This window comes from Asterias amurensis, chromosome 7, assembly GCF_032118995.1.
Source record: "Asterias amurensis chromosome 7, ASM3211899v1".
Taxonomy (NCBI): domain Eukaryota; kingdom Metazoa; phylum Echinodermata; class Asteroidea; order Forcipulatida; family Asteriidae; genus Asterias; species Asterias amurensis.
Window position 1 is genome coordinate 24,156,644 of NC_092654.1, and position 27,703 is coordinate 24,184,346.

General features: G+C 37.2%; 2 protein-coding genes across 2 annotated transcripts in view; both read right to left on the bottom strand.

The window, feature by feature from the left end:
* The window catches only part of LOC139939391 (uncharacterized), a 60,394-nt gene extending 54,260 nt beyond the window's left edge, over positions 1 to 6,134 (bottom strand). Inside the window, exons 1-2 of the mRNA XM_071935223.1 lie at positions 5,437 to 6,134; positions 70 to 100 (exon numbers count right to left, since the gene is read on the bottom strand). Coding sequence (XP_071791324.1) covers positions 70 to 100; positions 5,437 to 5,511 — 106 coding nt within the window. The 5' untranslated portion in view covers positions 5,512 to 6,134. The remainder of the gene's footprint in view (positions 1 to 69; positions 101 to 5,436) is intronic.
* Positions 6,135 to 9,087: 2,953 nt separating this feature from the next.
* On the bottom strand, positions 9,088 to 27,690 carry LOC139940090 (A disintegrin and metalloproteinase with thrombospondin motifs 1-like). Its single transcript, XM_071936329.1, has 24 exons — positions 27,526 to 27,690; positions 25,907 to 25,976; positions 25,100 to 25,398; positions 24,055 to 24,226; positions 22,975 to 23,165; positions 22,401 to 22,493; positions 21,839 to 21,987; positions 21,299 to 21,448; positions 20,894 to 21,025; positions 20,537 to 20,681; positions 20,107 to 20,202; positions 19,665 to 19,816; positions 19,278 to 19,341; positions 18,680 to 18,794; positions 18,194 to 18,342; positions 17,577 to 17,697; positions 17,049 to 17,129; positions 16,326 to 16,593; positions 15,513 to 15,729; positions 14,932 to 15,073; positions 11,875 to 12,030; positions 11,237 to 11,413; positions 10,393 to 10,577; positions 9,088 to 9,720 (listed from the first exon to the last, which is right to left on the bottom strand). The coding sequence occupies exons 1-24, from the start codon at positions 27,688 to 27,690 to the stop codon at positions 9,562 to 9,564; spliced, it is 3,648 nt and encodes a 1,215-aa protein (XP_071792430.1). The 3' UTR covers positions 9,088 to 9,561.
* Between the last annotated feature and the right edge of the window lie 13 nt (positions 27,691 to 27,703).

Here is a 27,703-nt window from a genome sequence, read left to right on the forward strand (position 1 = left end):
GGGCTAATAAATAATGGCCCGATAAAAAAATAGTAAAAACTGCGAAACTATTGATGAATTGTAACTTACCAGTTAGCGCTGTTTGTGCTTGTGACGGCCTCTAGAAAAACAACATAAAAAAAAACAATCAAGTTCATTGACGTTTTAATACGGCCATTTACGGCACAGCAAAAAACCACCACTTTTAGCTAACTCCAATGAACTCCGCCTGCAAATCGGCGTTTATGAAAGTTTTGATGCAGTCGATCGAAGTCATCGAAGTCAAAGAGGAAGACAGGTACTCTTGCCCAACTGTACGTGATCTCTGTGTTTGTCGTCTGGGTGCCCTGCCCAACGTCCTCAAACTTGTTGGTCTCCAGTTTTACACGATGGCAACAAGGCAATAGCTACCTAGCTCAGAGTCGTGACAAGATGCCAGTGCCTTCTTTCATAACAGTGTTTTGGGGTTTTATCAACCTCCATGGTTTTATGTTGTGAAGAATTGACTAAAAGGCATCTTCAAAGAATATCAATTGATGAAAGTTGAATGGTTGACCGGACTATTCAGTGTTGTGGCATTAATTGATTCAAAGGAGGAAGGCACTTTCCTCAAGTGATTCAACGGTGACCACTAAGTTGGGGGGGGGGGGGGGATATAGCCCTTTTTCTTTTAAGTTAAATTAAACGCCGCACGAGGATAGAACCAAAGAGCAGAGTATTACAATTGACTGAAATAAATTTGGTTGAAATCCGTGAGAAAAAATCAGTAAAAAAAACTCAATAAAAGATATATAACAATAGACTGTGTATAATTATTCAGTTTGCGGTAACAAAAACCATGGTACATTCGCTGTGCCACTAACGTGTTAGTTATTTCACTAGTTAGCTAGGCCCATTTGTTCTAACTGCATGGATGATTGGGGAGACTGTGATTCAATAATTGTCTCGCTCATAAGGCACCGGACACTATTGGTAATTTCTTAAAATAATATAATTTTATTAATTTAATTAGCATAAATTACTAGGTAGTTAGAGCAACATTATGAGAAACGGCGCCCTTCGTAGCGTAGTTTTTGAGAAAATTTGTAATTTTCAAATAAAAGAATGAGCCTGAAGCCTTACTTATAGTTGTGCATCTATCTGAAAGGACACACATTTTTGTGCAACAAGTTTGTTTTTGTTTCATTGTCCTCTTGCAACTTCGATGACCAATAATATTGAGTCCATTTTCACAATTTGTTATAAAGGCCTATATCCTACATTATGTTGGAATTAGGATAGGCCTTCACTTAGTGAGAATAGTGGTATTTGGCATTTGACAACGTTACCAAACGTGTCAAGGAACACGTTGCCTTGAATCGGACGAGTTAATTGGTATATAAAAAGCATTTGTAACCCTTTTTTATAAAATGCATATGGTTGGAAAGATGTTTTAAAAGTAAAATACAATGATCCACACAAGTTTGCCTCAAAATTGCGTGGTTTTCCTTTAACTATGCAAACTAACACGGTCGGCCATTTCTGGGAGTCAAAAATTTGGCTCCCATAATGGTCGACCGTGTTAGTCGACGAGGTAAAATTAAAACCGTGCAGTTTCGAGGTATGTTTGTGTGGATCATTGTATTATACATTTATAACATCTATCTAACCATATGCATTTTATAAAAAAACGGTTACAAACGCTTTTCAAAGACCAACTCGACCGATCCAAGCCAACGTGTTTCTTTAATAAAAAATACAAGTAGTGTCCCTTTTAATATACAGATTTAATCTAAAGTAAGTGAGGCACATGTTGGGTTATGGCGGCCCTAAACCAACAGTTCCCCTTTCTGCATTCCAACTTTTATAATCCGCCCTGAATTTCATATCACCTTCAAAAGTTGAATGTGACCAGAACCGGAAAATATATTCACATCACTGCAAAGGTAAACCGTTTTATCTTGCTTTCTATTCTTCAAAGATATTTTCTGTTTTTCGATTGTCGTTACACAACAATACACATTTTATATTTGAGAATTGAAAGATTATGACGTGGCTGAAATATTTCAGCATGTGCATTCGACCTTGACTGTTGTGTTCACAATGGCGTGTGAATTCCAGTGAACGAAAGGAAAGTTATATAAATTGTAATAAATGTAACTAGAAGAGTGAATTTGTTCATTAATAACCAAGTGTGTTATTTTTTCAGCAATTATTTATGATTAAAGAAAAAGTACATTGTTACTTTTGAAAGAGTAAAGACATTCCTATTCTCAAGTGTACAACAACATAACCGGGGACAACCCGACCTTAGCGGCTAACTGAGGTATGGAGACTACTTTACTAGTTTAAAGGGAGGGTACAACATTTGGTAGCTACTTTAGCAAGTTAATGGCAAGAAAACTTAATTGGCAAGAAACTGCACATTTTGAGAAACAATTCCCTTCTCCAAAGGATTGTGGTTTTTGAGAGAGGGATTCAAACACATTTCAATCTGAGAAACGTTCCTGCTATAGACGTCTCTCACTTTGATTATGGATTATTCTTCCAGGACATTGCCGCTCTTTATTGTTGACAATATCTAAAAACAATGTCACTTTTTGAGATGAAATTTTCACATTTAAGTCATAATTATGGTGGTATCTACACATTTAGATGAAAACAACCGAACAGTCAAAAGAAAGTTATACTAAAAAAAAATCATTACCAATCCTTTCAATTACGCACAATCCCATGTGCCCGATGAAAGGTATTGTTGATTGGGAAACGATCTCGAACAAATGGTTAGAATGTCATATAAAATCAGGTCAACAAGTAGAATAATATTATTGTGATATTCATCTACTGTGCATGGTTGTTGTTGAGATCAATAGAGCGTGCATGGGGGAGAACTCCTCAGCAAGGTGGGGCTGTGGTCCTATTTTTGCAAACAAAACATTTCCTCAAAATGGTCACGATCATTTGTATTGTTTAGATTTCTTTTGATGTTACGCGTTGTGTAAAAAAATGCCGTAAATATTCAGAGATTTGAAAATTGTGCTATACATGAATCATTCCTTCTTTACTGATTGTAAATCAAAAACCGTGTGCTATAACACAACGGAATCATCCCTTCTTTACTGATTGTAAATCAAAAACCGTGTACTATAACACAACGGAATCATTCCTTCTTTACTGATTGTAAATCAAAAACCGTGTACTATAACACAACGGAATCATTCCTTCTTTACTGATGTAAATCAAAAACCGTGTACTATAACACAACGGAATCATTCCTTCTTTACTTATTGTTAATCAAAAACCCTGTACTATAACACAACGGATTTTTTCAAAACTAACTTTGTCTTCATCTTATCGCTTTTCCTTCTACAAAATATTAATCTGCCTCAACATGCAACTTTAGTTTGACTTGTACTTGTAAACGTCTTGTATGCCCTGTTATATAACTGAGATTAAATATAAACCTAACACGTCCACACAATGATGCGTGATATAAGTCCTTGATGAAATCAAGTTAATTCATTCAATTCAATCCTCGTGTAACCCAAAATGTACAATAATAGTTTATTTCATTCGTTGACAAGTTCATCAACAGTATTGTCTAAAAATGCCTTTGTCTCACAACAAAATGACAAGAGGTTTGCGGTAGTTAGCAAACACCTAATAATCCAATAAAAGGTTTCCTTTTTTTTTCCTTTGAGAATTCGACTTTTTTTTCAGAGAAAATGTTAAACCCATTCGGCCTTAGGTTAAAATACTTGTATTTGTAAAAACGCAAATCTTTTAATTGAGTCAAGTATTCCGACAAATATATTCACTATTATTTGAACGATCGAACATTTTGAAGATGGGCTAGTAATATTACATGGCCAGCCGTCGATTTCACAAAGACTCGCCTTATCTCGAGTTAGGACGAGTATTCTCGTCCTAACTTAGGATTAATCTTAAGGTGTGCATGCTATATAAAGTGGGATGGGTCTCGTTTTAAGTCATTAGATTAATCCTAAGTTAGGAAGAGTTTGGTGAAATCGACGGCAGACATAATTATACTCAAGTGTTTTATGAGGCTTGTTAAAGAAATTTCAATAAAATAGGAACATACATTCTTCAGATGATTGACAACGTTTTTTATGGATCAGTTTCTTTCATAATCGTTGTATGTAGTGGTTTTCAACAGATAGGCCCACTACCTTCGAAATAGGGGTAAACTCGATCCACCAACACAGTGTCGTTGTTCGTTAGAATTTACCGACCATTATAACAGAAAAATAGCACATAAATTTGTAAAATATTTTCATTACCGCAATTGATAATGTGCCACACATAGTTTCTGCGGTAAAACTTACAGCGGGTGTTGGGTAAACTACTTTATAATGATTTGTCAATAATGCTAGCTTGCAAGTTTTTATTAAAGCAAGACGTACACAAGAACATCAAACTTCTCCTAAATGAAAAAAATGAATTTATGTTTTTGTTTACCTTTTCCCAATATATGTACCCCAAATTGTAAATAAGTTTAGAATATAGAAATGTAGGCTACACATAGGTATCGATTCTTCTGTCACTTTGCATCGGAGTGTTTTAGTTGGTTTTACCAGCTATACGTGTGTAAAGCACTGTAATGCTATAATGATAATACTCAGTACTTGTCCCCAGTCATGCGAAAACAATCCACAGACATTACTCGTGTGGGATTCGAACCCATGCACGACCTTTGCTATTCTAGAGGTGATGTCTTCCACCAGCGACAATGCCCGGTAGCTAGAGGCAGTTCAAATCATATGCGAGCACATGTATTCCCAAATAACTTGCTCTGCTTTCCATAATTAAATAATGCCATAACTCTTTTTTGGATAAATCAAAAGGTTATAGTAATATCTTACAATGAAACTGATCACACAGGACTGATTATCATGACAATTTCCATTAAAAGAAAGTAAACCAAAGTGTGAAAATGATTTTTGGCCAATACTTTTAATCAGCCGGGCAAGAAAGAAGATGTGTCTATTACCGCCACTTGTTATTAAAGATCTTATACAAGATTGGTTAACAAATAGTAACAACAGTGTTCATGTTTTTGGTTGATCTTCCATACACATGAAAGAGCAACTCTAAAACAACTTGGGCCTCTGATCCGGTTTGGGTAGGAGACAAACAAAAGTAAAAGCACATGCACAATATTTTCAAAGTAAACACATTCATTGGTTGCAAGGTTTTTTTCTTCTTCAAAATATGACTTAATTCGGAGAAAATGTTTCACCGAAAATTGATATATTTATTATGAACATCATCAGTAAGCTTTATCATTATTTTCGTCCTTTACCGATGAGAAATTGCCTTGGTGGGCCCTTTCACTTCCAAAACCGAAGCACAAGGACTGTTACCAATTACCAATCCATGATACTTAATGGTAAATAAGGCACACATCAGTTTTAAATATCTTTTCTCCAAATCAAATCTCTGAAGTATTTTCCTTACCGTTACAAATGCCATGAGAAATGCAAAGGTAGCCAGTAGACAGAACCCACTGATTCCCCCACGATGGCGAGCCATCTCGGCAGGGTGATATCCACAAATACTCTCTATATCTCGCTGACCAAAAGTTGAACTAGGGTCGAATCAAATTGAGCACACATGAAATGTTTACGGTCCAAACGGCGTCAGGAAGTTGTGGAACCAAAAGTTTTCTGGAGTATTCTCTCAAGTTCACAGGCAGAATAGTTTGTAAATCTTTGTCATGCTGTCCAGGGCTAAAACACTTGAGAATAAGCTTAGCTGTTGATGATACCTTTGCTATGGTTGATATAATTCTACTTCAGTAGTCGGGCACTGCACGCGAGATGGCGTATAACATACCACACCCAAATGCAAGCCGTTCTGATCGTCGGCTAGGCGTAGTCGAAGTTCATTACAAAAGCAAGAAACCAGAAATAACAACCATCGAAATTGTGACGTTGGTAGTGTATTCGGTTTATGTGCACGGGTGCAGGCAGTTGGGACATGCATACACCCAAAAATTGACCCGAGTGCGTTAAAGCGTGAACTGAACAGTGGATAGGTATGGGATGTGTTTACAGGTACTGAAGAGAGTTAGTCATCGTTATTCAGCCAACACTGGCCCTGAAAGGGGGGCTCTGTGAAAAGGGAAAGGGGTGTATTAAAATTTCCATAACAATAACACATAGCTGAGTATACATAGACGTAACAATAAATGGCCTCTTTGAATTCATTCGACCGTGTAGATTTAGACTTGTCTAGTCTCTTCTACTTTTTGTGCGCCAGTGCCACAGGTGGATTACACACTGAACACTTCGGGGTCAGAATTGAACCGGATCCGGGTCCAACGGGGCTTGACTCGTTTCTGGTCAGATGACTCAGCATATTATTTATGTCGAAATGAACTAGAAATGTATCAAAATTACACAGAAATTTGTCAAAAATTACATAGACAAATCACATTTTTAACCCCATTATGGAAAACAAAAGATCTGCAAAAGATCTGGAATCTACAGACTGGAATTTGTGTACATTGAAGTCCTTTGAAGTTGTTAATAAAAATAATAATAATAATAAATCTTATAAAGCGCTGGTATCTAGAAAACTATTCACTGCGCTAAAATATGACCAAGGGAAAAATTAATGGTAGGCTTGACTGAAGAGGTAAGTTTTGAGATTGGATTTGAATGAAAAAATGTCAGGTTGTGATCTAAGGGTGAGAGGCAGGTCGTTCCACAGGCGGGGGGCAGCAACCGAGAAACTTCTATCCCCATAAGTTTTCAACCTGGAAGGTGGAACGGCAAGCAAGTTGGCATCACTGGACCTTAGCTGGCGAACGGGCTTATACGGCAGGAGAAGCCTCTGCAAGTACAACGGGGATGAAGTCTCTGTCATACAACGGTATGTTGTACAAAGGAGTTTGAAGATGATGCGTTGCTCAACAGGGAGCCAGTGTAGTGCTTGAAGAACCGGGGTGATATGCTCAAACTTTTTTGAGCGTGTTAGGATACGAGCTGCAATGTTCTGGATTCTCTGAAGGTGATGCAAGGTGGAAGCTGGAAGTCCATATAAGAGTGAGTTGCAGTAGTCGAGTCGAGACGTTACAAGTGCGTGAATGAGTTGCTCTGCTGTTTTGTCAGAGAGCAATGAGCGGATGTGGTTTATGTTCTTCAAGTGGTACATGGCGATTCGGGAGGAGTTTTTGACGTTGGTTGTGAAGTTCATGTGCCTGTCAAAGATGACACCAAGGTTTCTAGCTGTGTTGCTACAAGGAATGACATGGCCATCAATCAGGATGCTGTGAATGGTGTTGTGGCGATGTTGACTTTGGGAGTTCAGCAAGAGGATGACTGTCTTATCGCTATTGAGTTGAAGTTTGTTTGCGAGCATCCATTCCTTAACTTCGGCAACACACGCTTCTGTACGAGCAACTGCAGTGTTTGCGTCCGTGGAGACAAATGGCAGATATAGTTGTGCGTCATCCGCGTAAAGCTGAACGGACAGACCGTGGTTACGAGCAATGTTCGCAACAGGTGAAAAGTACAAGGAAAATAACACTGGACCGAGCACCGACCCCTGAGGGACGCCAAAACGTGATGTAGTGTTGGATGAGAAGGACCCGTCAATTTTTACATTTTGGGTGCGATTTTCCAGATATGAAGTAAACCACTTCAAAGCAGTTCCAGTGATACCGAAATTGTAGTGAAGACGTTGAAGGAGGATTTGGTGGTCGATAGTGTCAAAAGCAGCAGAAAGGTCAAGTAGCACTAAAATTACAGAGAGTTTCTTGTCAAAGGCTCCAAGGATGTCATTTTGAACACACAGGAGCGTAGTCTCGGTGCTGTGGTGTTTACGATACGCTGACTGTGCCAGCTCAAGCAGGTTGTTAGATGTTAGGTAGTCATTGAGTTGACCAGCTACCACTTTTTCCACAACTTTTGAGATGAACGGCAGATTCGACACAGGTCTGTAGTTACTCAGCTTGTTCTTATCTAGCTTTGAGTTCTTTAAGATGGGGGTGACGTGCGCCTTTTTGAGCTGCTGAGGCACGATTCCTGTTTCTATGGATGAGTTGACAATGTTTGTAATGGCAGGTAGGACGGATGACAGACAAGTTTTCAACAAGGAGGTGGGTATTGGATCGAGGTCACAGTAAAGGGAATAAGTAGAGGGATGCATTTTTGATAAAGTTTGATCCGAGGACAGAGGTCTACGAGGACAGGGGTCCACGAGGACAGAGGTCCACGAGGGCAGAGGTCCACGAGGGCAGAGGTCCACGAGGGCAGAGGTCCACGAGGGCAGAGGTCCACACACTGTGGACTTGGAACACCATGGAGGAAGACAAATTTCTACCTCCATGGGTAACACTAAAGTTCGTGCGGTCGGCTCGATGTTTTCAAAGCTCTTCAATGCACAATACTCCAGCGCCCTCATCAGTCGTTGTATTAGCTAACCATAGTTGTAGTATACTGCCACCCTCAAAAATGTCCCTGATTTTTTTTAAGGATTACCTTTTTAAATTGATTTTAAAAGAAACAAGATTCCCGATTAAAAGCACTACGACAGTGGCAATTTTGATGTACAGAAAGACAAAAAAAAAAACAATTGCGGTCGGGGGGGGCGTGGCAAAGACACATGCTATACTCTAAAATATAACAATTAACCAATAACAAAATGCCTTCAAAAAAAGCTCGACGATTTTTTTTCTCTAGTTGTTTGCGCTTGAACATTTCCTCAATCTTCACCAAATTTTATTCGCACTTGAATGTGAAATTAAGGAGGGAGCCAAGAAATGGCTACCTCTGGGAGGAATTGGATGCACATAGTTTCTTCATTGGGCCATAGTTATGTAGTAATGCCTTCATCTTTAAAATATTTTTTTGGTGGAAACACAATATTTAGAGAGGCCCTTAGGAAAGGTGCAACACCTCTGTTTTTAGTGTATGAAAAGACTGCCCAAGAACATGAATACAAACTTTAAAAACTTAAGAAAATACTGACAACCCCCCCCCCAAATAACTTATTCTTGGAACTGTTTTTTTTTTATCCTCAATAAATTTATTTGCTAATGAAAATGGATATATGGTTATATCTGATTATACTCCTCATGCTTTTAAGCTTTTATGGTGACTAACAGAAATATAAATATAAATATAAGTTATACAATAGAGAGCATTCCTCAGATAAAAATAAATATAGATATTACAGTTTGCGGATTGAAAACACTGAATGAATCAATCAATATACTTTAAGCAGATAAATAAATAAATAACTAAATATTGACTTGTAGTAGGTTGCATAACGAGTTTTGAAGCTTTTTGAGACAAAGGCCCATTTCACGAAGCTTTAAGCAGACACAATACTGCTAGGCGAAACTCTTTGCTAAGCAAAATAACGAGTGGGGCATCAGCTGCAACAATGTAAACGTTTGTGTTGTTGACTGGTATACACACTTTCTGATAACCAATATTGTTATGTACTTAGCAAGTTTTTATGCTTATAGGCTTTATGAATTTGAGCCATGGTCTTAAATTGAGCGTCAGCAGCTAGTGCCCCAAGCTAAGTCTAAAGCCAAACAGCTTTAAAAACTAACAAATATAAAGCCGTTTAGTTAAGATGGAGTACATTAGCTTTGAATCCTTGAAGTTGAGTATTGGAGTCCGACCTGAACACCACAGTCATCATGTTACTTTTGGATCGGTAGTTGAACCTCTTTTTGGTCCCGCAGTTTACAGATTTACTTTGTAGGTTGGCCAAATCAGTAATCTGTTTGAGAAAGAAATGAAGTAATATTATGATGTCAGGTAATTATTCAGGGAAAGATAGATAATAGAATAGTGCACAAAGGCATTATTAATAATAATAAGAAGAAGAAGAAGACGAAAAATAAATAGTTCTTATATAGCTCATTTTTACAATAACATATACATGCGCTTTACATTAATGCCCTGTTCATTTGGCTAATAACATTCCTTTAATCTTTCTCAGCTCCCTCGGGAGTATACAGCCCAGAGCTGCCGTCACGCTCCAAAGGCTTTTTCAAATACAATATCAACCTCTACCCTCGCAGGTAACCATTTATACCCCTGGGTGAAGAAAAGCAATTACAGTAAAGCATCTTGCTCAAGGACATGAGTGTCATGACTGGAATTTGAACCCACACCCGAAAGGTAAAACCACAAGGACTTTAATTCCATGTTCCAAACCACTCAGCCATGACAACCTTTTGAAAGATGACTTTGAAGATGCCAGAATTGTTTTACTAAACTTTACATTCCATCTGAAGAATAAAGCAATAATGATCATAAAGTGTCATGACCGGGACTCGAACCCATACTCTGCTGATCAAAAACACCTTGTCTCAAGTCAAATATGCTTGAACGCTCGACCGTGACAAAGCACAATATACACAAAATAAAATATAGTTGAATTTCTTACCGAAACAGAATCAGTCAAGCACGAGGGCTCTGCACCATCCAAGACAAACTTTTTAAACTTGAGTTTAATCGTCTTTCCTGGCGCAGCAACGATGGTGGTTGTACAAATCTGATTTGCTCCGTACGGATTGGGCCAATTCGGACTCGTGATTGAACCTTTGGCTTTCGTCATCACCCGGTCACAAGCTGTTTTGAGAAAAATATCAAAATGTGTCACTAGAAGAACATTTTCTGTCCCACCCACAAACATCTTGAACTAGAAACTGCTGTTTTTGACAACCCAATCTGCTTGATATTTCTCTTGAACTTGTTTCATAAGTCTGTGTTCTTTTAGAAGGAAGAGTACCTTTGGTAAATTCTCCAAATATTAATGACCCTAAAAACTTACTTGGTATAAAGCACTGCAGCTGTTGATAATGTACACCATTTGTAAAAAACAATTATCTTCAAAGGAATGTAAATTTAGGGAGGGATTCAACAATATTTCAATTTTGAGAAATGTTTCTGAATGAAACGTTTCTCAGATTGTGGATCTCAATTGTGGATGATTCTTCCTGCGCGGACATAACTGCTCCAGTCCAGAGGTGGATTTTACAAAGAGTTGATACAAGTCTTATCTCAAGTTAGGACGGGTTACTAGAAGTCCTAACTAAGGACCAGTCTTAAGTTTTTAATAACTCCTCAAGAGTCCTAGGATCTTTGAGAAATCGACATCAGGTTTTGGTCAATATCTTTAAAATGCTACCGACTTTTGAAATGTACATGTCTACATTCATATAGGATTCAAGCAGCTCCAAAAACCCAAGGTTCACTTTGCCTTCAAAGATAAGATAATATTTACTCACGATTAGGCTGAGTGGTAGCATCTGTCAAGCTGTATGTGAGATGGTAACCTCCAAATAAACTAGAATCCATAAGATTATGCTCAATACTGAGAATATTAGTTGGTATGGTAAACAGACGATTGGTGATCCGTCCGCAAAGTCTCTGCTCGCTCCTTCCAAACTTTAAAATAAAACTCTCTGTTAAAAAAAAAAATAACCAAAGAATTAATGATGTCTTCTAGAATAGTTAAATAACAAATGAGTGTGTCTCAATAAATAAGAAAATTAAAAACTTTTACGAGGTGCTTTTAAAAATGGATCTGTTAATTTAAAATAGGTCTGTATGTCCTGTAATAACAATTTGAGACACCCTGTAGATAAAGTGCTATATACAATTTAGGAAGTAACTATAAACTTGTGATTTCAACCATATGTAAATCTCTTTTGAGAGAAGTGTTGGCTCATTTGGGAAGGCTAACTGGAAAACTGTATACTGGTTGTATACTCCAATCCCCTAGGGGAAAGATTCAAAAGGAAAGCTATTGGCCCAGTGACTGGGGCACTAATGTAAAGCACATTGAAACGATTATTGTGAAATGCACATGAGTTATCATTATTATTAACTGTTAGGGGGAGTTGGCACATTATAAGTACTTTACCTTTGTTGCAGTCAACAGAAAGTTGTATGATTTTCAGATCAATCATTTTCCCTGGGGCTACTGCAATGATCTGGGTACAGGTTGATTTAGAAGTCGTTCTACCGAGTGTGTCGATAATACCCGAGGATTTCACAGATAGTCCATTGCAGTCTTGATCTGTTAAAAAAACGAATGTTTAAAGAAATATCATAAATGTAATCAAAACAAAATTGTTGTCCTATACTAAGACACATTTTCCCTTGGACTTGAGAACAGAGTATACAGTTTTGATCACACATTGGTATTGGGTAAATGGCAACTTCAGCACTGGAACAAGTTGAAGGTGGAATATTTGAAGATAATTTTTTTTAAAGGTTGAAGTTGAATCTTGATTATGCCAATTTAATGCTGAATTGCAATAGTTCTGTCAGACATTTTATAATTCAACTTTCAGACAATAAGCAAAAGTAGTTCCAGCATGTAAGTCTTAAGACCATTCCCTACCCACTTTGAGGGGAGGTCACAGGTTTTCAAGGATTAATTTTGTTGTGTCTGTTTTTTCTTTGTTTTTGTTTTGTTTTCTGGTTTTACTGCGCCTTGAACACACAGCAGGGTGGATACATGCGCATTACAAGTCTTATTATTATTATTTATTATTAGGTCTTGGTTTCAGTCTCAGTCTCAGTCTGAACAAATCAATGTCTTAAAGGCCTCAGTTTTGGTCTTGAAAACCTTTTTAGGCAATATTATCTTAAATAATTGTTTTTGTAGTTGTTTCTACTTTTTCACTGGCTGGTCCAGATTTTGTAAACTGCCTTGTAGCATTTTTTGTATTGTCTTTTTAAACCGTTTTCTTCAGAAACCCTCTGTATTGTAATGATGTATTTTGGAAATTGTTTTTTACCTTTGTATCTAGCGCTTTGAGGCCTTATTTGGCAATTTGGCGCTTTATAAATATCTTTTTATTATTATTATTATTATTATTATTGTTATGTTATGTCTTGGTCTTGGTTTAAGATTTCATGGCCACAACTTACTCTTGGTCTTGGACTGGCTGCAGATTTAAAAATTTTGTTTGAAAAGATAAACCCCAATTTAGGATTTCCTTTCAAAACCTGATGAGTATTTGACAAAAAATTGTTGAAATGAACTGAACTTTTGACAGCTTTGTTTGCATAGGAAAGCACACAATCCAGAGCCATGCAATCTTTTGTGGATTATTTTGTTTTGTTTTAGAACTGGCTTGACACAGTTAGCCGAAGGGTTTGTTTAGCGGGGATCAGGGCGGAACAGAAGAGTCAGGGAAGGGTCAAGGGGAATGGGGGGGGGGGGTTGGAAGTAAGGGGAGGGAAAAGTACTGATAAATCATCGCTCAGGACAAAAGTCTTTAGTGCACTTTGTATGGATTTCATAAAGTTGATTTTGTATATATTTTGGAGCTCCTGGCACATGGAGTTTATTGATCAAGAAAAGTCTCCAAAGTAGTTGTTGGCAAAAATAATCATTCAGTTTCTGAAAATAACTTGTGTATTTTTATCCATTTATTCAAACTTATAGAAATGTTTCACTTAACAACCTCTTGATTATAACGACAATGAAATTGCAATTAACAACCTTCTGTTATCACCACGCCGACGAAATAGTATCATAATCTTAACATAAGTAAATCCGTTTGCTCTAAAAAAAAAAAAAAATTAACATGGAGGGTTTGTGTTCAAAGAAGTGCCTGCATCATTTCCCTGTGGTGCTTTTTCTTTTAAGTAAATTTACCTCCCTGAAAAATGTTTATAATTGCTTCAATTTATTTCCAAGTCTACATAGGTACTAGAGATGTCAAAAAATATTTTAAAATATCTTCAACAACAATTTATTGAAACTGTTTTGACAGCGTTACGTGAATTCATCTGCAGTCTTTGGTCTTTTTCTAGAGCTATTATTTGCAATGCATGGACCTGTTTAAATCTTAAGCCAAAATGTCGCTTTTGTTCTTTGCTATTTTTTTAGAATTTTATTGTGATACTTAAAGACATTTAAAGTTAAATCAACAATTATTGAAAGCCAACTCTGTGGAACCAGTTACCACTGACCAAAAGATCCTCACCAACAGTAGATACAATTTCAAAGCTATTTATTCTAGTGCATGCACATTGCTAGTGTATACACAAGTTGCTTTTATGATTATTATTTGACCATAAGTGGCTTTATTTAAAAAGAATAATTAGTTATCAGCTCATCCAGATTAACTTTCCAGTCAATATATTTTATCGTTTAAAGCCATTAGACCCATTCGGTACAGGAAAAAAAAAAAAGTTCACAGATTTACAAATAGTTTACAGGGTTTACAGAAGGTAATGGTGAAAGACTTCTCTTGAAATATTAGTCCATGAAATGCTTTACTTTTTGAGAAAACGGTAAAACAATATAAATTCTCGTTAACGAGAATTACGGATTTGTTATAAACACATGTCATGACACGGCGAAACGCGCGAAAACAGGAGTGGGTTTTCCCGTTATTTTCTCCCGACTCCGATGTCCGATTGAGCCTAAATTTCCACAGGATTGTTATTTTATATATAAGTTGTGATACAGGAAGTGTGGGACTTGGACAATACTGTTTACCAAAAGTGTATAATGGCTTTAAGTAGTAAATAAATAAATAATTTAAGTATTACTCAGTTTAGTGCAATGATAGCTCAAATCAGCTTTTCAATAATTTAAGTTTGATAATTTGAAAGCCCACAGAATTTAAGATTTTGGAATCCTGCGCTAGGTGACAGCAGACTTACCAGGAACATTGTCAGTGTTTGCATAGTTCAGATCAAGCGCACATTTCCCAGAACACTTGGATAACCTGTTAAGTCTGCTGCCACCCAAAGATCACAAAAGTCTCTCATTTGTTGTGAGGATTTTGAAGTCCTCAAATGATCAAGAATGTAGAAACAAGAGTGACAATGATGATAATCTTATCTAGGTAGAGAAGGCTGGCTGCCGCTCTGTCCTCAGGTGGAAGAGTCGCCCTAGCCAGTCCATCATTACCCTCAGGTTTATGGAATGGGGTTGTAAACTGAGGAGGCATACCTATTGAGGGGCATTCCTGCACAGTGCAAGACTCCTGTATCGATGGTTTGATGGAATCGTCACACATCCCGGGGGCCTCGATGCCGTCCCGTATACAGCTTGCCATCCTGACACGAGTTCCTTGCCCACAAGTTTCAGAACACTGCAATGAGAAGAAGTTCAAGTTTGAAGATGTTTGTGAAGAAGAAGGAAAATATTGCTGAGATATTATTGGTTCTTGAAGGCACTGGACACGTTTGGCAAATGTCAGAGACCAGTATTCCCACCTGGTGAATCCCAACGTATGCATAAAATAACAAACCTGTAAAAATTTTGGCTCAATTGGTCATAGAAGTTGCAATAGAATAATGAGGAAAAAAACACCCTTGTTGCACAACCTTGATGCATAATAAAACACTTCAGCTGAAGCTGAAGTAAGTTTTTATGCTAACAATTGTTTTGAGAAATTACCAATAGTGTCCGGTACCTTAAAAGGGGTGTTTGAATGAGAGTGCTCAAAATAATCAGTGACATACACACTCTACATGAAGTTTTTTTTTTTTATTGACAAAAATGCTTCGAAATTCCACTGGTTTACCTACCGGGAACCATTGACTCGTCTCCCATTGCGCTGGTATCTCAGCGAGGCAAGCATCTACATTGCATGGTTGGCGTGTACTAGGCTTGGGCTGAGGGCAGAGGCTCTTCTCTGCAGTCACCGTTCTCCCATCAGCAGTCATGAGACGACAGGTCACTGATCTAGTCTGCCTACCGCCTCCACAGGTCCTTGAGCATTCACTGAAAGATGAAGTCGTCCATCTGTGTGTAGAGAAAACAAAATAAGGTTGCACTACAAACGTAAAGTCAATCTAAATATACTTATTGAATTGGAGAGATAAAATGATTTGTTTTTTGCCCTACACAGATGTACGAGAAGACCTGTAATGGCCAACTCAGTCTGACAAATAAACAAAAAAAGTTTTTAATTATTACTTTACAAAAATTTAAGTAAGAAACTACAAGGGAAACCTGAATAAAGTTTTGAATAACTTTGGATTAAACAAAGAACAATTAACTAGAGTGTGATGTGAACCTGCAACCTCCGGATTAATGTACTGGCACTCAACCAACTGAGCAATCTAATCCTAAGGTTCCTCCTGCAGCCAATTTCAAAAAACGCTAGGATTAATCCTATCTAACTTAGGATGATTTCAATGCGTCCTGTGCCTTTAGATACAGAACTTTACTCTTCCTAAGTCCTAAGATTAATCTTAAGTTATGAAGAGTTTGGTGAAATCGAAAGCTGGTCCCCCTATTTTATCAATATCTTTGTTCAGGTGCAAACTTGAGTCAAATCTTATTTGTTCAGAACAAAAATCTTGGAACCTTTATTCAGGAAAATCAGAATAACTCACTGGTACGATTCCTGAGCTCCACTCGGTTGGTAATACTGGTAGCGTATATCCGGCCTGACATTCACTCCACCAGCGTAGTTTACATTAGGGTCTAGTACTAGATAAGCATCTACGACGATCTCTCCATCTGTTGGTCCAGTAATGGTCATCTCTTCTACTCCGTTTCTCCTAGTGTAGATAACAACAGCATTTCCTGCACTGTATCGTCCACTGGATGGAGCGTATCTACCATTGCCTTCTACGACATACTCATCACTGTACTTCAAAGCTGGAGGGACAAAAAGTTTCCCCATACCAGTTTTAATTTTATTTTATCTTGAATGAGTGTATTACACAAATTGTTAGTTTATCTTATCTTAACATTTCTTTGTGTTTCAGCTAGAGAAGTTAGAGGACTATTTTTTTCTTCTTTTAGGCAATCTGTCAAGCTCTAACTAGTTCTACCTTTTTTCTTTTTGTTAACTTTAAAAAGAAATTGTGTATGTGTGTGCATTTTTTACGAGAAATGTTATTAAAATTAAGACAGAAATATAGTTCAAACAATTTTGTCTAACAGAGAAAATAATTGTGAAAAAGTATTTAAAAGTGCTTGGTTAAAAAACCTGGCAGCAAAGGGTTGGAATTAAAAGTGCATAAAACTGCAGTAATCATGTATTAAAGGGCGAGTTGGGTCCTCATCAACTAAAATAAGATCAAAATGATTTTAAGTAAAAAATTCTGTACCCAAGTAGGAGTATCGGTTGTTGAGGTTGGATAGCTGTACTCTGGTTGAACCAGAAGGCAAAGTCAAAACACGATTGAAACCTGCCAATGAAAAGATATCAAATCATTAAAATAATATCAAAATGTTATTAATATTTGTTATTCAAATTGTTTTCGCATTATTATTACCAATATTTATTTGCTTATGGGTCTGTTTCTTGTAAAGCGCTGTGGTACCCTGTGTGAGTGCACTATAAATGCCTGTTCAGCCATTTCAATCCAATAATAACTTTCTTTTTTTTAAACTACCAAAGGGGTCACTGTTTTATACAGTAAACCACTGTGATTCATAAACCTGCTGCCCAACATCTTGTTAAGTACAGAACCATATAATTTGAACCTACGACTTCCAGGGTAATGTTTCAGCACTCTACCAACTGAGCTATCTAGTTACAGGTTTCAAAAGTCACAGGTTTCATGTATGATGCTGTAACTTGAGAAGGAAACAAACTCATGCACTTTAATGTGTCTAAAAATAAATGTTCTCACCTATACTATCACCACCAGTGAAGCTATTGGAGACCAGGGTGCATTTGGACCCATCACCGTTGCACCAGCCGCAGTTGTCAAACACTGCATCTGAACCTTCTCGCCCATCACACCCAAAAGTCTACACAGACAGAAAGAAATCCACTTTAGTATAATGATTAATATTGAGTTTGTAGAGTATATGAAATGACAACACTGTCCAGAAAAGAGAAAAAAAAAACAGGCACCCTGGGAATTTGAAATGTTACTTACAAATGTTCTGCTAAGCAAAAAGAAGCTGGATACCATTTCAATATTGAACATTTGACATTTCAATATTGTACATTTGACATTTGGCTTTTAATCTTATTCTGTTAACTTGCATATTTTTTGCTCAGCTACTTTTTGTGCTGATATATGGGAATGTGATAAATTTCTCGATTTGTGCAATTCATAATCATAGACGTTTAACCAATGAGAGAGATCATTTGTTGTCAGCTTGGCGTTTGTATCCATGTGGGAGTTTGCAGAGTTTCCTTGACAGGCTGATCATCTTTAGCAAATTTGTTTTTGTTTTTGTTTTTTTAAAGCTCGCCTTTGGCTCTAGCAGCAAGATCAAACTCTGTGATTCTATTTACCCTGCATGTTCCTCCAAGGCACAGCTCAAGTTTATCAGCATCAGCTTCCTCACCATGCCAGCATCGTGTTCCATCAATAAACTGAAATGGCTCCCTACCATTGATTATTCTGTCTTCGCTCAGGCATTTATGCTCACATAGCTCATCCCCTAGAACGAAAATGTTATAAACATCCCATTGAAATGAAAATTGTTATACTTGGGTTTGGCCATGTCCAAATTAACTGCTTAAAGCTATGGTTTGTGTAGAGAAGCATCATCATTCATTGAAGTAGAGTTAGGAATTCTGGAAAAGGTAGGTTTTTAACTGATTTTTAATGTTTAGTTTTGCACATGATGTTTCGTTTCTTAGTTCAATAGGGAGTCTGTCCAAAATGATTGGCCCGATTTTCCAACAATCATCACAGGCATTTGATCAAATTCGATACAATCAATGTCCACACAGATTAAACAACATTAATAGTAACAGTTGCTTTAGCTGAATTACCTGTCAGACCATTGGTGTATCCTGTTAGCCAGTTGTAGAGGACTCCATTTAACGGCGTGTCACTCGTTGCTTTACACTGTTCATCTCTGAATTCATCTTGAGATGTTTCACAAGGCTGTATGCAAAATAAAATGAATAATAAGTGACAAAATAGCTCTAGTAAATTTGTCTTTGTTTAACCCAAAATCAAAGTCAAGAAACTTCCATTTGATGAGCCTCAAAATAAAAAATCACTGCTTATTTAGATTGCCACAATAAAACTAGGCCATATAGGAGTGTCTAAATAAAAAGCCCAGACAATAAACATTTTGTATGACAATTTGTCACAATTCACAACAAAGATTGCCACAAAGATCACAACTTCCTTTTCACCCATTTTTAATTCAAATTTGCTTTGAATAAAGTATTGATCAAGTATTAAACTTGTATTTTTCGTGGCCTACGGCTCGGGCCTTTATCACGGCAATGACCATGCCGGTTTTAAACGGCAGGTTAAGATCTCGTTGATACCCTTTTATTCCCTTATTTAAACAAATTGTCTTTGTTCAACCCAAAATTAGTTAAAATAAAAGACAAAGAGAGAGTTTTAGGGGCCTACCTGGTTTTCACAAACTTCAAAATCTTCACTGTTTCCTTCACAGCTCCTTCCACCATTTGAGGGTCTGTTGAAGGAGACAAGACAGAAGAAAATGACATTTTGAGCAAGCGATTTGACATCAGAAACTTTTGAAAATTTAGAAACATGTTCCTGTATGCAGTTTGTATAATAATGCACAATGAATGACAACTTCAATGACAACTTTCATTTTAGTTCCAGTTTATTTTATCAATGTCAATGAGGTCAAAACAAAAAACTATTTGAGTAGGCCAACAATAGCCGAATGAGAAGTGATTTTGTCGTCAAAAATCACCTCTGAAATAAAATCTTTGTTCAGAACCTACCAAACCAGATCCATGGATCCACTGATTCTGTTTTTGGTCTTACCTTGGGTTATTGCAGTAGCGAATCTTGCGTAGCCTTACGCCCCCACCGCATGTACGTGAGCATGGTTTGAATATAGCTTGCCAGTCTGACCACTGACCATCCACTGCTCCTTGTAAGGCCACTCTCTGGACACACTTACCATCAATACACCACTGCAATATAAGAATCAATAACCCAAATTTTAGTTTCATATGAAATTTAAGTCTCATCTCAATTTCATTCGAATATTACAGAGCGCTGATTTGTACAAAATGGAGCACTCAGGCTGAAATGTGTTGTGCACTGTACAAACAAAATCCCAATAACAAAGAACATTCTTAGCTTTAAATAAGTGCCAATCACTGCACTGCCCCCCCCCCCCCCCCCCCCGCCCAAAGTAAATGACTATCTTGAAAGCTCCCTGCACCATTTTATTCCTCTTTCCCTAAAACAATAGACTTACCTTATCAGTCCCACATTCTGTTCCTTCCATTACTGGAGTTCCTGAGGACCTCCGTGCTCTGCCTGAATCTGCACATGCCAGCACTGAGCAAACAACCTAATCAAGGAAAAATAATGCATTACTTTTTGGAAGAGTGAATTTATATCCCATTCTCTAGAACTCAGTACTGCACTCTACAGCCAACCAGTTAAATTTGCAACAAATTTTGAGGGGGGGGGCGGCTGGGGGGGGAGGGTGTTCACGTTCAAGTAAAATTGAAAAAACGCAGTGAACTCTTTCATTGAGAGCAGTGAGACCATTCAATTGTTACTAATCATCACCATACATTATAAGTCTGATGTTTTTTTAACACTGTATTCCAGTGAAAAGTGTCTGAAAAATACTATAAAGTAGAAATTTGATTTGGTGAAAGTTAGTTTTGATGATATACCTTTCCGTTTACTGGGTATATGAACCCTTCAACACCAATGGTGAATCTACATTGGTCAGCATAGCTGTAGATGGTACCTGGGAGCTCATTGGTGGATATACGACTGCCTGCTGGTTCATCGTTCAAACAACTACTCATTGGGTTTCTGGTCAATAAAAGGGGAAACACTTTCAGTAATAAAATGGGCAGAGTTTGCAGCAGTGTATCTTTTTATTGCCATTATTTTTAGGAGTGATTATAAAATGTTAACCTCCTCTTTGCATGTAGGTACTACATACAGTATCAAGGTTAAAAACAAGTGTAAAATGTCACAAGTTGGCTAAGGATTGTTTGCGTTTATTATTATATTACACTTACCTTAAGAATTTCTGTATGTTGGTTTGGCTGCACATTGACCAAGAGAAGGCATTCTCCCCTGATGACCTTATAGCTGACATGATGTTAATGCTATCTGGACATCCATATGAACTGTCGTGATTCAAGTTCAGTCTAATGGTAAACAATATTATTTTCAGTCAAAATTAAACAAAAGTGAATGAAAACACATCTGCTACTTAATAATCTTTGTGAAAATTGGGATGGACTTTTAAAAGTGAGGACAAAGTTTTTTTTACAAAATTACATTTTCTAGTCAGCTCATTCCTTTCAAAATAAGAATGACAAATTCATGAAAACAGTTTACTGAAATTGTCATTCTTATTTTGATCAAATTTTCAATCAAATTGGTTCACATGCTACCATTACGCCAATTTTAATACTCACGTGTGGCCAGTCTCATGTGCAATGGTCAAAGCTGATCCCAACCCATCATCCTGATTGATTGAACACTGGCGAGTATGGTGGCAGGTGCCTCCAACTGGTGCCCTGCCCAGAAGGGAATTGGAACCATCCGTTGGGTTGATCAGATCATATCTAAACATTGAAACAAAAGTGTAAAATGTAAAAGTAAGGTGTTGAACTTTCTAAGTTTGATTCCTGTGATGTGACGCATCTTGATAAAAACAAACTTTCAATAGCTTTATTTTCCAAAAACAAAATTAATCACTCTGAGATAAGACTACAGAGCTACCAATACTTGCATCTTGCAATCAGGAAGATTTGGTATAACAATCAGAAAGATGTTTAGATTTACATTCAACATAACAGGGACAAAGTTTCCATAATCAGGGAGATTTCATAGTTGTTCCTTAGAACATGAAAAGATTGGTTTATTCTTAGGGAACTTTCTGCAGAATCCCAGGGAGATTATGATAAGAAAAAGATAAGTGTGTTACATTATGCCAAGGTACTCAAGTCAGATACCTTGTTATGAGCATAGCATTATCCCAATGATTAGGGTCAGCATCATCGACTGTGTTCCTTCTTGCTTGCCATTGACAGAAGTCATCCAAGAGATCATGGCCATTGTTGGTGACAGTGAAAGTGTAGTCCGTCGGAAACTGATCAGATGCCTATGGTAAAATAAAGTAGGAAATATAATCAATACCAGGGTTTGATTTCAGAAGAAAAATCGACTTCAAGGTATGTAGCTCAAAATGTTTTACTAGACCAGAATATAAAATATAAACAAATGCTTGAGTCCTGAAAGATATGCGAAATAAGATTAATATATCTCAGATTTGTCTTTTGGGGTATTATTTACAAACGGGTGTCGTTACATATACCAACAAAAGAATCAAAATTTACATCAATTTAAAGTAACACTTGTTTCTTCGAAAAACAATGACATTGGATTTATTTTAACATCCTGTGATTTTTCCCTGCAGTATCTATGTGAAAACACCCCTGGTGTCAAATTTGTTACCCCAGTTCAACTGCAGTGTATAAAGCTGAAATATAATAAAAAGTGTTTAAACTTGCTTACCGTGCCTACTTCATCGCTCTCCAGAACATAAAACTTAACCAGATGAAGATGAATATTGGCATCGAGGCTTGGATCAACAAATCGACGAGCAACCTGTGGGTAAAATCATTCAGGTATGATATCAACTTAATGTTTGACTTAAATAATAAACTTGTTCATTTATCTGTAGAGAGATTTGATTTCATCAGAAAGAAATTATAGGTTATGGTTTCCTCAAGCAAATTCAGCATTGATGATAAAAATAAAAACAACCTCATGAAGTCATTGGAAACCATTCAACCCCAAACTATTTCACACAGATGTATCAACTACAACTTAAGAAAGATAGCAAAAGTGCCAAGCTCATTAACACACCTCAGCGCCCGCCCCGCGCCCCTCCCGCGCCCCTCCCTGCCCTCTCATTTGGGGAATCCCCGAACCAGGCCTCAAGTGACGTCATTGATGCGTGCCGAGCGAAGGGTCAATGACTGATTCTCAAGAGAACACTTGCCTAACAAATTAAATTGTCACATTTCAAAAGAATATGTCCAAATATTGTTTAAATATCCAATAATTGTGTTGTCCGGAAACTCACAATATTCAAAATGCTAGTGACGTAGGTGTCCAGATCATCGTTTCCGTGATATTTGCGCATTTCGTTGTCCACGGTGACCATCAGTTCCATGAATTTCTGGCCAGATTGTAGAGAAGGTGGCAATATCTTGCCGTCGAGGGCAGCAATCATTTCTTCATCTACGGTCAAACCTGTCTCGGGGTCTCTCTCCGCTGTTTTCATTGGACAATAAATTAAAATACAAATTACATGTACATGTAAAAAAAAAAGGACAATTTAAAGGGACACACCGGCCGAATTGGGCTATTTGGGCTACAAAATAGACTAAGATATGACTTCAACGGTCTTCCAGTCCTGAACAGTCCTTAAAAAAATATCAAATTTAGCCGTTTTTGAGCATTTTAAGACAAAAACGCAGGTCGCGTGATTGTTCTAACCAAAAAGTGATACAAACAATCACGTGACCTTCCGGGCTAGTTTTACTTTCAGCCGTCTAAAAGTAACTTACTTAACCAAATTTAAATCTTTTTTTACAAAATTATTTACGAATAATTGACGAAAAAGATCATGTATTCAAATTATCGCTACAAAATGTAAATAATGGTGAAAAATCTAACGTAAGATTCACATTCAAAGAGTCCGTGTAACGGAAGCTTGTTATATGGCCGCTTTGGTTTTTTAAAATCATTTTTCGCTAAATACGTGACATTTTGATGATTTTTTTTGCAGCAACCATCTATAAAAACATTATTCATGATTCTACACCCCTAAATTGCGTAAACGGTGAGCCGGTGTGTCCCTTTAAGAGTTTTAAACGACGGTAAAAAAATGCTTGTCGACAAAATAAAAAAAAATGTTTTTAAATAAAAATAGGCGATGTCCCGCCTAAACCTCCAAGGCCCAAAGTATGACAAAAGCGCACACAGTTCAATTTAACTCAATTAAATTGAATTAATCTATTATAATTAGTTGATGTCCATAAAATTGACTGAGTAGACACTATAAGGCAGACCCAAGGCAGAAACAATGGTTTCAAAAAGGGACTGTTTTCACTAGGTGGAACGAAGACTAAAATCTAATCCCGGTTTCATTCTAACTTACGTGGCGGAGGGCTACAGAACCTGGCTGCCGCATCACTACCGTCATCCACAGACCGTCGGTACACGATGTGAGGGTCAACCGCATCTCTTCTTCTTCGTCTATATTGTTCCGCGTGGTCATTGCGTAGTGGCTTCACAAAAAGGTCGTGCTGGTCATAACTGAACATTCCAGTCTGTTTCCGAAAGGGGGACACAAAATCATGAATGAATGAATGTATGTGTCATTAAATAAACCACCAAGTCCAGTGTCACATTTGTTTTTAAGGAAGTTCTCGTTTAAAACAATATTTATGCTCGTTCGCTTGTTTAAAAGCCATTGGACACTTTCGGTACAGAAAAAATGTCACAGATTTATAAATAACTTTACAGAAGGTAATGGTGACAGACTTCTCTTGAAATAGTATACAATGAAATGCTTTACTTTTTGAGAAAACATTAAAACAATATCATTTCTCGATATCGAGAATTACGGATTTATTTTAAACACAATGTCATGACACGGCGAAACGTGCGGAAACAAGGATGGGTTTTCCCGTTATTTTCTCCCGACTCCGATGACCGATTGAGCCTAAATTATCATACATAAATTTATATTTTTACATAGTTTTTAACGATTCCTGTAAGTGGCGGCTTTCCGCTGTTGGATGTCAATAAATAAATAAATACAGGTTTGTTACTTATATATAAGTTGTTATAAACAAACTTCTCAACAACTTAAAAGAGCCAAAGTATGAGATCTTGTTTTACAATTAGCCTACAAAAACAGTTTTAAACCGATGTTGTTTCCAACTGGAATAAGAATTTTTCAGACAAAAGTTTATTCTGTTCAAACATGACAGATCATTTAAACACACTGATTCTCCAGAAACAACAAACTTGGTTCAATTTCATAGAAAGCACGAAAAGTAGCTAAGAACAACTAAAAACATGCTTAATAAATCTGTGAATAGTATCTTGCTTATTTTTGCTAAGCATACAGTTGTAAAGCATTCTGCTAATAGATCTATGAAATTTGGCACAGCAGAGTCCAAAAGTGAACTACTTACCAAACCATTGCATTTACTGAGTGCAATAGATGAGCTGTTGTGAGACACCATTTTCCCAAAGTAGTGGCAGTCACCTAGTACAACCTTGCTGTCCACAACGGACCCGTTACGTCCAAGGGTTTCCATCCGCAATCCGTCCCGGACGAGCCAGTCGTTCTTGTGGAGGCGAAGGTGGAATTTTTCCCGGAAGGCCGTGAAGTGAATATCGTGATGATTGTTGTGGGATGCCGAACGAAGTGGGAGCTTGTCCAGGGTGGACTCCGGCTGGTCCCATATTTCAATAATGTCGTAGTTGTGTCCTTTAGGAAAATAAAAAAATGACAATTAGTTTGGGTTCCTTCCTGTTTGTTTTGGGTATTGTTTTCGGAAAGTATTTTTAACAATATCGGTAAAGTTATGCAGCTTGCATAATGCGTGTATTTCCTTTAAACTGACCACTTAAGATTCTATTATTAAGAATTTGCGGTTTCGTAGCTAAGCACAATTTGTCAAAGGGGTTTGCAATGCTCTTATAATTCAATTCAACTAAATTCAGGCTCACGTTTCAACACTTAATAAAAAAGCTTCGTGTTGTTGTACCAATTTTTCACAAATTTGTTCAGCTTTTGTTCATTTACGTCAATATTTGCGACTTGTGCATATAAGATGCCAAGTTTTATACGAAATTGACTTCAGTCATAATATTTAGGAGTCTCTGACGGTAGTTTTTAAAGCCATCAAAGTTATTATTAACTGGAATAAAGCCATCAAAGTTATTATTGTCGTAAAGTAACTCAAGGAATGCGCTCTGATTAAAGTTTCTTTTACCTTTTCGTGCTCCAGAAACCACTCCTCCAAAATAGCTTCTTATTTCATTATGAGTCAGATCATTCTCGTCCTGAATCAAGACGAATGGGGAGAAAGAAAAATCAACGGTCAAATTCACAATCAGTGTCTTAAAATTAAAGTTCGTCAAATATGGTACACGAAAACTTCTTTTTTCGTTGGAAAAAAAAGTTTCAGCGATTCCTTGAAGGGGAATTTTTTCTCTGAATGTGGAGCACCCCGGTCTATAGAAGTTTGCTATTGAGACCTTTTATTTTCCCTTTTTTGTTTTGCTGTCTCCAATAAGGTACCGAAAGTGAGAGCTTGTGGTTAAAACAAAAATTCACAATCACACCACAGATGATGGATAACCACTATACAAATGCGAGACAGTTCATTGATCCTCAAATACCATCTGATGACTCGATAGGCACCGATTAGGAACACACCTGGACTTGGACAAGTCGTTAAATCGGCCCCATGCGCTGAGATAGTGCTCTCGCGAGATCACTGCTCTCGCGCGAATTGATTGCTCCCCTATTTCGACTCCTCCTAGGACACACCTGTGGCATTTATTGCCAAACCATGAAATCACACTGATTTCTCTGAAAAGTTCATTTCAAAACAACTTGTTTTTGTAAATACGGGACAAGTACCATTAACCTATCTGTGCGATACACGATAGGCGACCATGACCCATGACCTGTTTCAATTGTATTGTTTGTTGCAATGGATAGGCCTACCATTTATGGGCAATTTGCCGCCCATTTTTTTAAAACTTTTTTTTTTCTTTTGTTGAAACTGTGTAGATTGTTATAGCGGAATCGTTTCAGAACAATGCACATGTATCTGACAAATTAATTTTAGGCTCACGGCTGCTCTTTTTTGCGTATGTGACAAGAGTTTTCGAATGCAAACATTACGCGTGAGGCGTGTCCTTCTAATATGGGTACCCGCCAAGCATGACACCATACTTTGCTTTTCGTCCCAGATAATTCAAACTAAATGCGTACCATTAATTAATTTCAGCCAACGATTTAATCAATGTATCGAGATTAGCTGGGACTCATAAACTAACCCCAAAATGGCGCTGAGCCAGAAAAAGGTAAGTTGCAACCTATATAATTTATAACCCCGCAGAAGTCTGCAACACTTTGAAGAGATGGTTGACCTATTACAACGGTATTTATCTACGTTTGGCAGCAGTTAAAAACTAAACAATAGCAAAACATCAAATGTGATTTCTCTCTCAAAGGATTGAACATCTTTGTGGTAGAATCTTTCAGATTTTAGTAACAATCAATTCAGAATTTAAAAAAAAGAATTGCTTTATAGAACACTTATCAATCCATGATATAGCACCAAATCAACGAAAACGTACCAAAGGCGCTGAAGACTGTTACATAATATTAATTATTACAATACACAATAAAAAAGCGATGCCTACCAATTAATCAATTAAAAAAACGATGATTACCAATTAAATTATGCGAATTGCTAACCAACAAACTTTTGACATAAATAGGTATTTGCATCTTATGAACTTATTTAACAGAAATTGTAAAACTATTTTAAGTGGTCTCGGCATTAAATGTACGTAAACGTTGTGTAATCAAACTTACCGAAATATACAACGAGCTTGCCTTTCCCGCCAAAACAGCAACCGTTACCAGCAATGCGGTCGCCACCCAGTTTAAATTCATTTTGAAAAATAACATAAAACCATGTGAATATCTAGAGTAAGTATTTATGTAGTCTCTTCGGGTGATGGGTGATGTTGATCGCATGCAAAGCAGATGT